The 12884-nt window shown below is 48.2% G+C and overlaps 1 protein-coding gene across 1 annotated transcript in view; it reads left to right on the forward strand.

Annotated features, from left to right (window-relative positions):
- The first annotated feature begins 1118 nt into the window (after nt 1-1118).
- The window catches only part of MEIOSIN (meiosis initiator), a 37433-nt gene continuing 25667 nt past the window's right edge, over nt 1119-12884 (forward strand). Inside the window, exons 1-2 of the mRNA XM_015124291.3 lie at nt 1119-1189; nt 5828-5932. Coding sequence (XP_014979777.3) covers nt 1119-1189; nt 5828-5932 — 176 coding nt within the window. The remainder of the gene's footprint in view (nt 1190-5827; nt 5933-12884) is intronic.

Consider the following 12884-nt stretch of genomic DNA (forward strand, 5'->3'; position numbering starts at 1 on the left):
CCTCCCAAAGTGCTAGGATTGCAGGCTTGAGCCACTGTGCCCGGCTTTGTGAGGGCTCCAAAGTGAGGATTTAGGTCCTCATTTTGGGACTCTAAAGTATTAGTTTTAGTGTCTTGTGTTTTTTTTTTTTTTTTTTTTTTTTGGGACAGAGTCTCCCTGTCTCACCCAGGCTGGAGTGCAGTGGTGCGATCTTGGCTAACTGCAGCCTCTGCCTCCCGGGTTCAAGCAATTCTCCTGTCTCAGCCTCCCGAGTAGCTGAGACTATAAGCGTGTGCCACCACACACAGCTAATTTTTGTATTTTCAGTAGAGATGAGTTTCACCATGTTGACCAGGCTGGTCTCGAACTCCTGACCTCAGGTGATCCACCTGCCTTGGCCTCCCAAAGTGCTGGCATCACAGGCATGAGCCACCACCCCTGGCCAGTTTTAGTGTCTTAAAATCACAGTCTGTAGGTCTCAAGCCACACTTTTAAGGCCTGGTAGTCTCTGTTTCAGAGTCTGGCATCTCACTATTAATGTCTAAGTTCTGAAGTCAAGCTTAGGGGTTTGCTGGTTTTAGTTTTAAGTCTGGATCATGATTTAAGGCCCAGATTTACAATTTGGGATTCACAGATTTGAGTTTAGAGGTTTAGGGGTTTGTTTTTGTTTTTTGAGACACAGTCTTACTTTGTTGTCCCGGCTGGAATGCAGTGGCTTGATCCTGGCTCACTGCAACCTCCACCTGCTGGGTTTGAGTGATTCTCCTGCCTCAGCCTCCCGAGTAGCTGGGATTACAGTCGTGCACCCCCATGCCTGGCTAATTTTTGTATTTTTAGTAGAGACGGGGTTTCACCATGTTGGCCAGGCTGGTCTCAAACTCCTGACCTCGATTGATTTGCCTGCCTCGGCCTCCCAGAATGCTGGGATTACAGGTGTGAGCTACCACTCCCGGCCAAGGTTTACCTGTTTAATTTGGGTTTCTGGGCCCATAATTTGTTGGGGGCTGGGGACTCTTATTGTGGGATCTCTTGGTGCTCAAAGGAGCACCATAGGGAAAATGAAGGGTGCCCATCAGGCTTCCTGCCCATCATTCCCGCAATCTCAGAGGTCACTAATCATTCTTTTTCCCTCTTTGCAGATGTTCAGTTCCAGCAGATGCTTGTGTTCCTCTGAACAGCCCAGAGCTAGTTCAGTGGGTCCCAGTGACAGGTAAGGGCTTGCCCCATCTCCCTTATAGCCCCAACCACTCTCATTGAATAATAATAACAAAAACATTTGCTGAGCATTTACCATTTGCTAGATTCTTTGCCAAACCTTTTGTTTGTATGATAACTGTTAATCCATACAACAACCCCCCTGAGGAAGTATATACAAAGATGCCTACCATTTTCCAGATGAGAATACTCTGAGATGATCAGCAAAGATCATTTATTTCTTACTTATTTATTTATTCATTTATTTATGAGACAGGGTTTCACTCCCATTGCCCAGGCTGGAGTGCAGTGGTGCGATCCCAGCTCACTGCAACCTCCGTTCCCGAACTCAAATGATTCTCCTGCCTCAGCCTCCCGAGTAGCTGGGACTACAGGCACATGCCTCCACGCCTGGCTAATGTTTGTATTTTTTGTAAAGATAGGGTTTTGCTATTTTCCCCAGGCTAGTCTTCAACGCCAGGCTTCAAGTGGTCTGCCTGTCTCAGCTTCCCAAAGTGCTGGGATTACAGGTATAAGCCACCATGCCCGGCCCATGTCTTTTTTTCTTTTTCTTTTTTTATTTTTATGGCAAAGATAGCTTCTAAGGTCCTTGCAGCCTGTGACATTCTGAGTTTGTTTGTTTTCAGAGATACGGTCTCACTCTGTTGCCCATGCTAGAATGCAGTGGTGGCATCATATAGCTCACTATAGCTTTGGATTCCTGGTTTTGAGCCTAGGCTTGATCCTCCTGCTTCAGCCTTCTGAACAGCTAAGATTACAGGCACATGCCACCACACCCAGCCAATTTTTCTATTTGTTGTAGAGACAGGGTGTTGCTATGTTGCTCAGACTTGTCTGGAACTTCTGGCCTCAAGTGATCCTCCTGTCTTAGCCTCCCAAAGTGCTGGGATTACTAAGCCGCCACGCCCAATTGACATTCTGAGTGTCTTTCTTTCTTTCTTTTTTTTTTAGACAGAGTCTCTCTCTGATGCCCAGGCTGTAGAGTGCAGTGGCATGATCTCAGCTCACTGCAACCTCCACCTCCTGGGCGCAAGTGATTCTCCTGCCTCAGCCTCCCAAGTACCTGGGATTACAAGTGCCCACCACCACGCCCAGCTAATTTTTTTTTTTGTATTTTTAATAGAGACAGGGTTTCACTGTGTTGGCCAGGCTGGTCTCAAACTCCTCAACTCGTGATCCACCTGCCTTGGCCTCCCAAAGTGTTGGGATTAAGGCATGAGTCACTGCACCCGGCCCATTTTTTGTTTGTTTGTCTGTCTGTTTTTGAGACGGAGTCTTGCTCTGTCGCCCAGGCTGGAGTGCAGTGGTACGATCTCGGCTCACTGCAAGCTCTGTTCCCAATTCACGCTATTCTCCTGCCTCAGCCTCATGAGTAGCTGGGACTACAGGTACCCACCACCATGCCTGGCTAATTTTTTTTTTGTTGTTTGTATTTTTAGTAGAGACGGGGTTTCACCATGTTAGCCAGGATGGTCTCGATCTCCTGACCTCGTGATCCACCTGCCTCGGCCTCCCAAAGTGCTGGGATTACAGGCATGAGCCACCGCACCTGGACTTTTTTTTTTTTTTTTTTTTTTGAGATGGATTTTCACTCTTGCTGCCCAGGCTAGAGTGCAATGGCGTGCTCTTGGCTCACTGCAACCTCCGCCTCCCGGGTTCAAGCAATTCTCCTGCCTCAGCCTCCTGAGTAGCTGGGACTACAGGCGCCAGCCACCACGCCCAGCTAATTTTTGTATTTTTAGTAGAGACGGGGTTTCACCATGTTGGTCAGGCTGGTCTCAAACTCCTGACCTCAGGTAATTCACCCGCCTCGGCCTCTCAAAATGCTGGGATTACAGGCGTGAGTCACCAAGCCTGGCCTCTTTCCTTTTTTTTTTTTTTTTTGAAACAAGGTCTTGCTCTGTCACCCAGGCTGGAATGCAGTGGTGCAATTCCAGCTGACTGCAGCCTTGACCTTCTGGGCTCAAACAATCTTCCCACCCCAGCTCCCTGAGTAGCTGGGACCATAGGTGCGCACCAACACGCCTGGCTAATTTTTGTATTTTTCATAGAGATGGATTTTTGCCATGTTGCCAAGGCTGGTCTCAAACTCTTGGGATCCAGTGATCCACCCAGCCTCCCAAAGTGCTGGGGTCACAGGCATGAGCCACCACACCTGGCTCTTTCTTTTTAGACAGGGTCTTGCTCTGTTCCCCAGGCTGGAGTGCAGTGACATGATCACAGTTCACTGTGACTTTGACCTCCCAGGCGGAAGCAATCCTCCCACGTCAGCCTCCCAAGTATGCAGGACCACAGGTACACTCCACTAAGCCCATCTAATTTTTAAAAAAGGCCAGGTGTGGTGGCTCTCACCTATAACCCCAGCACTTTGGGAGGCCAAGGTGAGTGGATCACCTGAGGTCAGGAGTTTGAGACCAGCCTGGCCAACAGGGTGAAACTCCATCTGTACTAAAAATACAAAAATTAGCTGGGCATGGTGGTGGATGCCTGTAATCCCAGCTACTTGGGAGGCTGAGACAGGAGAATCACTTAAACTCGGGAGGCAGAGGTTGCAGTGAGCCGAGATGGTGCCATTGCACTCCAGCCTGGGCGACAAGAGAGAAACTGTCTCAAAAAAAAAAAAAATTGTGGACATGGTCTCTCTATGCTGCCTACACTGCTCTGAAACTCCTAGGCTCAAGTGATCTTTCTGCCTCAGCCTCCAAAAGTGCTGGCATTACAGGCGTGAGCTGCCATGTCTTTACTTCCATTCTTTTATTCACGCATTCATTCATCCATCAAGCACCCACCAAGTATAATGAATCTTATAGAGGGGATTGTCACAGCAGATTAGGGGTTGGATCAGATTTCTCCCTCCCTCCAAAGTCTGGAAAAATAAAAAATAAGGCCAGAGTTCATGTTAACCCCTACCATCTCCCCCCAGTGACTTTCCATCCAACTATCTCTTCATTAACTCCAAAATTAAGCATCTTCGGGGTTATGTCCTGATAAACCTATCATAAATTGAAAATACTGTATGTCAAAAATGCATGGTTGATGGCTCATGCCTGTAATCCCAGCACTTGGCAAAGCCAAGGTGGGCTGATCACTTGAGATCAGGAGTTTGAAACCAACCTGGCCAACATGGTGAAACCCCATCTGTACTAAAGATACAAAAATTAGCTGGGCATGGTGGTGCACGACTGTAATCCCGGCTACTCAGGAGGCTGAAGCAGGAGAATCACTTGAACCCGGGAGGTGGAGGTTGCAGTGAGCCAAGATCGCGCCACTGTACTCCAGCCTGGGCAACAGAGCAAGACTCAGTCTAAAAAAAGAAAAAAAAAGAAAAAAAAAAACATGGCTGATTGGGAGCTGTGGCCCAGTGTTGCTGCCCAGCACAGTAAGAGAAGTATGACTTCTACTGAATTTGTATGGCTTTCACACCATCCTAAAGTCGAAAAATGTTAAGTCCGACCATTATAAGATGAGGACTGTGTGCTTTGTTCAGGTTCTCTACCTAGATGCTATGCTCAGAAGAAGCACCATGAAGAAAATGAAGAATGCCTATCCCGCTGCCCATTCCTCCTGGAATTTTAGAGTTGCCCACAATTCATACTTTCATCCCCCTTTCTAGAGGTGGGGGTCCTTGTGTTGATAAAGACTCTTAGTTGCAATAAACAGAAACCTAGCAAAAAGTGGCTTAAGCATAAAAAGGGATTTATTGGATCTTTTTTTTTTTTTTGAGATGGAGTCTCACTCTGTCGCCCAGGCTAGAGTGCAGTGGCGCGATCTTGGCTCACTGCAAGCTCCGTCTCCTGGGTTCACACCATTCTCCTGCCTCAGCCTGCCCAGTAGCTGGAACTACAGGCGCCCACCACCACGCCGGGCTAATTTTGTATTTTTAGTAGAGACGGGGTTTGACCGTGTTAGCCAGGATGGTCTCGATCTTCTGACCTCGTGATCCACCTGCCTCGGCCTCCCAAAGTGCTGGGATTACGAGCGTGAGCCACCACGCCCAGCCTATTGGATCATTTAAACAAAAAATTCAAGGGTGTCAGCCTTGGCTGGTTCCAGGATGGAGGTTAAATGATGTTGCCAGGAATCTGTTACTCTTGGTTCTGGTATTGTCTGTGATGGCTTCTGTCTCAAGCAGGTTGTCCCTTTGTTTTATTTATTTTATCTTATCGTTTGTTTGTTTGAGATGGAGTCTTGCTCTGTCGCCCAGGCTGGAGTGCAGTGGCGTGATAGCTCACTGCAACCTCCGCGTCCCGGGTTCAAGGGATTCTCCTGCCTCAGCCTCAGCCTCCTGAGTAGCTGAGATTACAGACATGTGCTACCAGGCCAGGCTAACTTTCTTGTAGTTTTAACGAAGACGGGGTTTCACCATGTTGGTCAGGCTGGTCTCAAACTCCTGACCTCAAATGATCTGCCTGCCTTGACCTCCCAAAGTGCTGGGATTACAAGCGTGAGTCCTCGTGCCCAGCTGCAGGTTGTCCCTTTGGAAGGGCAAGATGGTTCCCAGCAGCTCCAGGTCCATATCTTGCCAACTCCATATACCCAGAAGAGAAAGCCTCTAAGGTTGATGAACTCTGATTGGCGAAACCTAGGATTACCACTCCAACCCTGAACCAATCACTGTGACTATTCTTGGCAGAACCTTGGTTTTGTGCTCCCTAGTGGAAGGAGAAGATAAGGTCAGCCCCTCTGAACCACATGGACTGAGAATGGAGGAGAAATGGTTGCTCAAAGGAAGAATGAGGTACTGTTAACAGAAAAGGGGGGATTGGATGTTGGTCAAGCAAAAACAGCCCATTCATCAACACCTCTTACCCCTAAAATCCTTCTGACAAATGACTGTCCACCCGCTTTCTTTTTTTTTTTTTTTTTTGAGACGGAGCTTCACTCTTGTTGCCCAAGCTGGAGTGCAATGGTGCAATCTCGGCTCACTGCAACCTCCACCTCCTGGGTTCAAGTGATTATCCTGCGTCAACCTCCCAAGTAGCTGGGATTACAGGTGTGTGCCATCACACCCAGCTAATTTTTTGTATTTTTATTTAAAACGGGGTTTCACCATGTTAGTCAGGCTGGTCTTGAACTCCTGACCTCAGGTGATCCTCCCGCCTCGGCCTTCCAAGGTGCTAGGACACAGGTGTGAGCCACCGCACCTGACACCACCCGCTTTCTTGAACTAACATTTCATGAACACTCCCTATGTACCAGGCACTATACAAAACACCTTCCAGACAGGATCAAGGTTTTCCTAACCACCTCCATTTTGTAAAAGAGGAAGAAACAGGCACAGAGAAATGAAAGCAGTTGCCCAAAGTCACACAGCAAGTGGTGGAACTAGGATTGGAATCCCAGTGTTTCTGCTTCAAAAACTTGAGCTTATATATCAACCTTTATGCCATCTCCTGGGACTGTCCCCTGCTTTGTCCCACTTTGGGGCAGCTCTTACTCTTACATCCCTACACACTATTAAAACAAATGAAGGCCAGGCACGGTGGCTCATGCCTGTAATCCCAACAGTTTGGGAGGCCGAGTCAGGTGGATCACGAGATCTGGAGATTGAGACCATCCTGGCCAACGTGGTGAAACCCCATCTCTACTAAAAATACAAAAAAAAGGCCGGGTGCGGTGGCTCAAGCCTGTAATCCCAGCACTTTGGGAGGCCGAGACGGGTGGATCACGAGGTCAGGAGATCGAGACCATCCTGGCTAACACGGTGAAACCCCATCTCTACTAAAAAATACAAAAAACTAGCCGGGCGAGGTGGCGGGCGCCTGTAGTCCCAGCTACTCAGGAGGCTGAGGCAGGAGAATGGCGTAAACCCGGGAGGTGGAGCTTGCAGTGAGCTGAGATCCGGCCACTGCACCCCAGCCTGGGCGACAGAGCAAGACTCCGTCTCAAAAAAAAATAAATAAATAAAAATAAAAATACAAATACAAAAAAAAAAAAAATAGCCAGGTGTGGTGATACATGCCTGTAATCTCAGCTACTTGGGAGGCTGAGGCAGGAGAATCGCTTGAACCTGGGAGATGGAGGTTGCAATAGCCGAAATCATGCCACTGCACTCCAGCCTGGGCAACAAGGCGAGATTCCATCTCAATAACAGTAAAGTAACTAGGATATGTTCAGGTTGATTATCTCAGGGAAAAGGAAACTTGGGAATTAGTTTCATAGACCACTTCAGAAGTCTAAGAGGCTATCTCAAGACCTCTCAGTATTTATTAATTCAATAATTTTTTACTGAGTCGGGCGCAGTGGCTCATGCCTGTAATCCCAGCACTTTGGGAGGCCAAGGTGGGCGGATCACAAGGTCAGGAGTTAGAGACCAGTCTGGCCGACGTGGTGAAACCCTGGCTGTACTAAAAATACAAAAGTTAGGAGGCGTGGTGGCGGGCACCTGCTATCCCAGCTACTTGGGTTGCTGATGCAGGAGAATCGCTTGAACCCAGGAGGCGGAGGTTTCAGTGAGCTGAGATCATGCCACTGCACTCCAGCCTGGGCAACAAGAGTGAGACTCCATCTTGGGGGGAAAAAAAAAGAAAAATATTAACAATTGTGATTTATGATAGTATTAATATAAAGACAAGTATACTACAGATGGGGTGATATTTATTTTTTGTTCTAATTTAAAAGGAATTAGAATATTTTCATGAGCCCCTAAAAGTATCATGGGTTCTAAGTACTGTGCTTTCTGCATTTTATGGATCAATCAGCCTGGGATATAGCAATAAATAAAACGAAAATTCTTGTCCTGTGGGTAATCCCAGCTACTTGGGAGGCTGTGGTAGGAGAATCACTAGCCCAGGAGGTGGAGGTTGTGGTGAGCCAAGAGCCCGCCACTACACTCCAGCCTGGGCAACAGAGCAAGACTCTGCCTCAAAAACAAACAAACAAATAAACCAATTCTTGCCCTCTTGGAGTTCATATTTATAATTAATAAATAAATAATGAAAGAAATAAGATTTCACAGCCTGTACAATATAGAGAGACCCCGTCTCCACAAAAAAATTTATTTTAAAATTTATTTTATTTTATTTTATTATTTATTTATTTATTTATTTATTTTTAGGTGGAGCTTTTGCTCTTGTTGCCCAGGCTGGAGTGCAATGGTGCAATCTCGGTTGCTCATTGCAACCTCCGCCTCCTGGGTTCAAGCGATTCTCCTGCCTCAGCCTCCCAAGTAGCTGAGATTACAGGCACCTGCCACCATGCCTGGCTAATTTTTGTATTTTTAGTAGAGATGGGATTTCACCACGTTGATCAGGCTGGTCTTAAACTCCTGATCTCAGGTGATCCACCCATCTCTCGGCCTCCCAAACTGCTGGAATTACAGGTGTGAGCCACCATGCCCAGCTTAAAATTTATTTTTAAAAGTTTTTTTTGTAGAGGCAGGGTCTCACTATGTTGCCCAGGCTGAACTCAAACTCCTGGGCTCAAGGGGTCATCCTGCCTCGACCTCCAAAGTGCTGGGATTACAGGTGTGAGCCACCACACCCAGCCTTGTCTCTACAAAAAAATTTAAAATATAGCCTGGCCTGGTGGTGCGTGCCTAAAGTCTCAGCTACTTGGGAGACTGAAGCAGAAGGATTGGTGGAGTTCAGGAGTTTGAGGTTACAGTGAGCTATGATTGTGCTATTACACATCAGCCTGGGTGACAGAGCAACTCATTGTCTCTTTAAAAACAAACAAGCAGGGCCAGGCACAGTGGCTCATGCCTGTCCCCGTGCTTTGGGAGGCTGAGGCAGGCGGATCACGAGGTCAGGGGATCGACACCATCCTGGCTAACATGGTGAAACCCCATCTTTACTAAAAATACAAAAAATTAGCCAGGCATGGTGGTGGGTGCATATAATCCCAGCTACTTGGGAGGCTGAGGCAGGAGAACGTGAGGCCAAGGAGGCGTGAACCCGGGAGGCAAAGCTTGCAGTGAACTGAGATCTCGCCACTGCATTCCAGCCTGGGTGACAGAGCAAGACTGTGTCTCAAAACACACAAACAAACAAAACAAAACAACAACAACAAAAACCAGGGCAAAAGAACATTCCAAACAGAGGGAATAGTAAAGGCCCTAAGGCAGAAATAAACTTGGCAGTCTAGAGAAACAGAAAGAAAACCCATGTGGCTGGAGCTGACCTGTTCCCTGAAAACCCAGAGGGCACAGCTGAGATTAGCGGATGCAAATATAGAGACTGTGAGGGAGGAAACTGGCTAAAACCCAAACCATCCAGCAAAGAAAGAGGCAGCCCTAGCAGGTGGTCCCTGGCTCCTGGAGGCCCCTGAGAGCAGAGCCCAGGTTGTACTTATTCAGGACTACTGCCCAGGGGATGCCAAGTCATTGGGATTCCCAGCCACTCAGTTGCTCCCTAACCTCTGTGTTTGCCCAGAAGTTTCGTCCAGTGCTTTGTAAAACCCGTAAAACCCAGAGTAAACATCCAGGGACTATGGTTTATAGGAAACCCTCTGAGACAAGGTCAAATAACACCTTGAACTTTATAAGTAGACCTGGACACTTTTTCTTCCTTGCTTCCTGAGTTGTTTGTTGCCAGGTCTTCCAAGGGCCCCTCTAGAACACACGGGAAATAATGTGCAATATATATATATTTATCAGGGCTAGACAGGAGTTTAAGGTCAGCCTACTCAATTTACCTCTAAGGATAGAACCCCAACACCCCCTTGGCTCAAAGTTATGGTTTCTACCAGGAGGTAATTTGAGGACTCATCAGTGATTTTTTTCTTTTTTTGAGACAGAATTTTGTTCTGTTGCCCAGGTTGGAGTGCAGTGGTGTGATCTCAACTCACTGCAACCTGTGCCTCCTAGGCTCAAGCGATTCTCCTGCCTTAGCCTCCCGAGTAGCTGGGGTTACAGGCGCTCGCCACTACACCCGGCTGATTTTTATATTTTTAGTAGAAGCAGGGTTTTGCCGTGTTGGCCAGGCTGGCCTTGAACTCCAGGGCTCAAGTGATCTGCCCACTTCAGCTTCCCAAAGTGCTGCGATTACAGGTGTGAGCCACCATGCCTGGCCAACGTTTTATTTTTTTGTAAAGGCGAGGTCTCACTTTTTTGCTCAGGCTGGTCTTGAACTCCCGGGCTCAGGTGATCCTCCCACCCTGGCCTCCCAAAGTGCTGGGATTACAGATGTGAGCCACCACACTTGGTCAAAAGCAAAACACAGCCTCTTGATGTATTGGTGACACTGCACTTGCTACTTAGCATTCAGATCAATTTCCTTGTACAAGCTTCTTTTTTTTTTTGAGACGGAGTCTCGTTCTGTCACCCAGGCTGGAGTGCAGTGGCTGGATCTCAGCTCACTGCAAGCTCCACCTCCTGGGTTCACGCCATTCTCCTGCCTCAGCCTCCCGAGTAGCTGGGACTACAGGCGCCCGCCACCTCACCCGGCTATTTTTTGTATTTTTTAGTAGAGACAGGGTTTCACCGTGTTAGCCAGGATGGTCTTGATCTTGTGACCTCGTGATCCACGTGATCCGCCTGTCTCGGCCTCCCAAAGTGCTGGGATTACAGACTTGAGCCACTGTGCCCGGCCTATTTTTACTTCTTTTTTTTGAGAGTCTGGCTCTGTCGCCCACAGTCTCAGCTCATTGCAGCCTCCCAGGTTCAAGCAATATTCGTGCCTCAGCCTCCCAAGTAGCTGGGATTATAGGCACGTGCCACTATATCCAGCTAAGTTTTGTATTTTTAGTAGAGATGGGGTTTTGCCATGTTGGCCAGGCTGGTCTTGAACTCCTGTCCTCAAGTGATCAGCCCACCTCAGCCTCCCAAAGTGCTGGGATGGCAGGTATGAGCCACCACGCCTGGCTTCCTTTTACAAACTTCTATAACACCAAGCAACACTTTTTTCTTTGTCATGGCCAGCTTCATAGACATGTGCAGTCACATAGGGCCCTGTGCTTAGGATGATTCGATGCTTGGTTTGATGCTCTGCTCTCACCATGTTTTTTTGTTTTGTTTTGTTTATGAGACGGAGTTTTGCTCTTGTTGCCCAGGCTGGAGTGCAATGGTGTGGTCTCGGCTCACCACAACCTCCGCCTCCCAGGTTCAAGCTATTCTTTTTTTTTTTTTTTTTTTTTTTTTGAGACGGAGTCTCGCTCTGTCGCCCAGGCTGGAGTGCAGTGGCCGGATCTCAGCTCACTGCAAGCTCCGCCTCCCGGGTTCAGGCCATTCTCCTGTCTCAGCCTCCTGAGTAGCTGGGACTACAGGCGCCCGCCACCTCGCCCGGCTAGTTTTTTGTATTTTTTAGTAGAGACGGGGTTTCACCGTGTTAGCCAGGATGGTCTCGATCTCCTGACCTCGTGATCCGCCCGTCTCGGCCTCCCAAAGTGCTGGGATTACAGGCTTGAGCCACCGCGCCCGGCCGGCTCAAGCTATTCTTCTGCCTCAGCCTCCTTAGTAGCTGGGACTGCAGGCATGCGTCACCACGCCCGGCTAATTTTGTATTTTTAGTAGAGACAGGGTTTCTCCATGTTGGTCAGGCTGGTCTTGAACTCCTGACCTCAGGTGATCTGCCTGCCTCAGCCTCCTAAAGTGCTGGGATTGCAGGCATGAGCCACCACACCCGGCATGCTCTCACCATCTTTAAATTCTCAATTTTTGAATAAGAGGCTCCATATTTTCGTTTACAATGGCCCGTTAACCCAGTAAATTATGTAGCTTTTTCTGGTCTTACTTGCAATTTTGTTTGTGTGACAATTTGATTAATTACCTTAGCCCCAAATATACTGTAATCTCCAGAACAAGGGGCTGTATTTGTTCTTGGTGTTTTTTGTTTTATTTTTCAAGACAGGGTCTCATTCTTTCACCCAGACTAGAGTATAATGGGGTGATCACAGCTCACTGCAACCTCGACCTCCCTGGCTGAAGTGATCCTCCTACCTCAGCCCCCCAAGTAGCTGGAACTATAGCCATGTGCTACCTAGGTGGTGGAGCGCACTTTTTTTTTTTCTGAGATGGAGTCTTGCTCTGTCGCCCAGGCTGGAGTGCAGTGGCGTGATCTCCGCTCACTGCAATCTCCGCCTCCCGGGTTCATGCCATTCTCCTGCCTCAGCCTCCTGAGTAGCTGGACTACAGGCGTCCGCCGCCATACCCGGCTAATTTTTGTATTTTTAGTAGAGATGGGGTTTCACCATATTAGCCAGGCTGGTCTCGAACTCCTGACCTTGTGATCTGCCCGCCTTGGCCTCCCAAAGTGCTAGGATTATAGGCATGAGCCACTGCACCCGGCCAGTGGAGCATACTTCTACAAAAAATAAAAAAGTTAGCCAGCCAGCGATTCTCCTGTCTCAGCCTCCTGAGTAGCTGGGGTTATGGGTGCCCACCACCACGCCCGGGTAATTTTTTTGTATTTTTAGTAGAGACGGGGTTTCACCATGTTGGCCAGGGTGGTCTCAAGCTCCTGAGCTCAAGTAATCCACCTGCCTCAGCCTCCCAAAGTGCTAGATTACAGTCGTGAGCCACCGCGCCCAGCCAACACAACTTATTTCATGTCCTTATTTATTAATTCACTTAGCAAATACACAGTGAGTCGTCACAATATGCCAGACCATGTTCTAGGTGCTAGGGGTGCAGTGGTGCCCCCAACACAGGTGACAGCCTGGTGAAGTGATCAGAGGTGTGTGAGCACCAGGGCGCAGGGGCCTTAGCAGAGCCACCTCACCCATCCTGTGGAATCAGTTGATGGGAGAGAGCC

The sequence above is a fragment of the Macaca mulatta genome, chromosome 19 (assembly GCF_049350105.2).
Source record: "Macaca mulatta isolate MMU2019108-1 chromosome 19, T2T-MMU8v2.0, whole genome shotgun sequence".
Lineage (NCBI taxonomy): Eukaryota > Metazoa > Chordata > Mammalia > Primates > Cercopithecidae > Macaca > Macaca mulatta.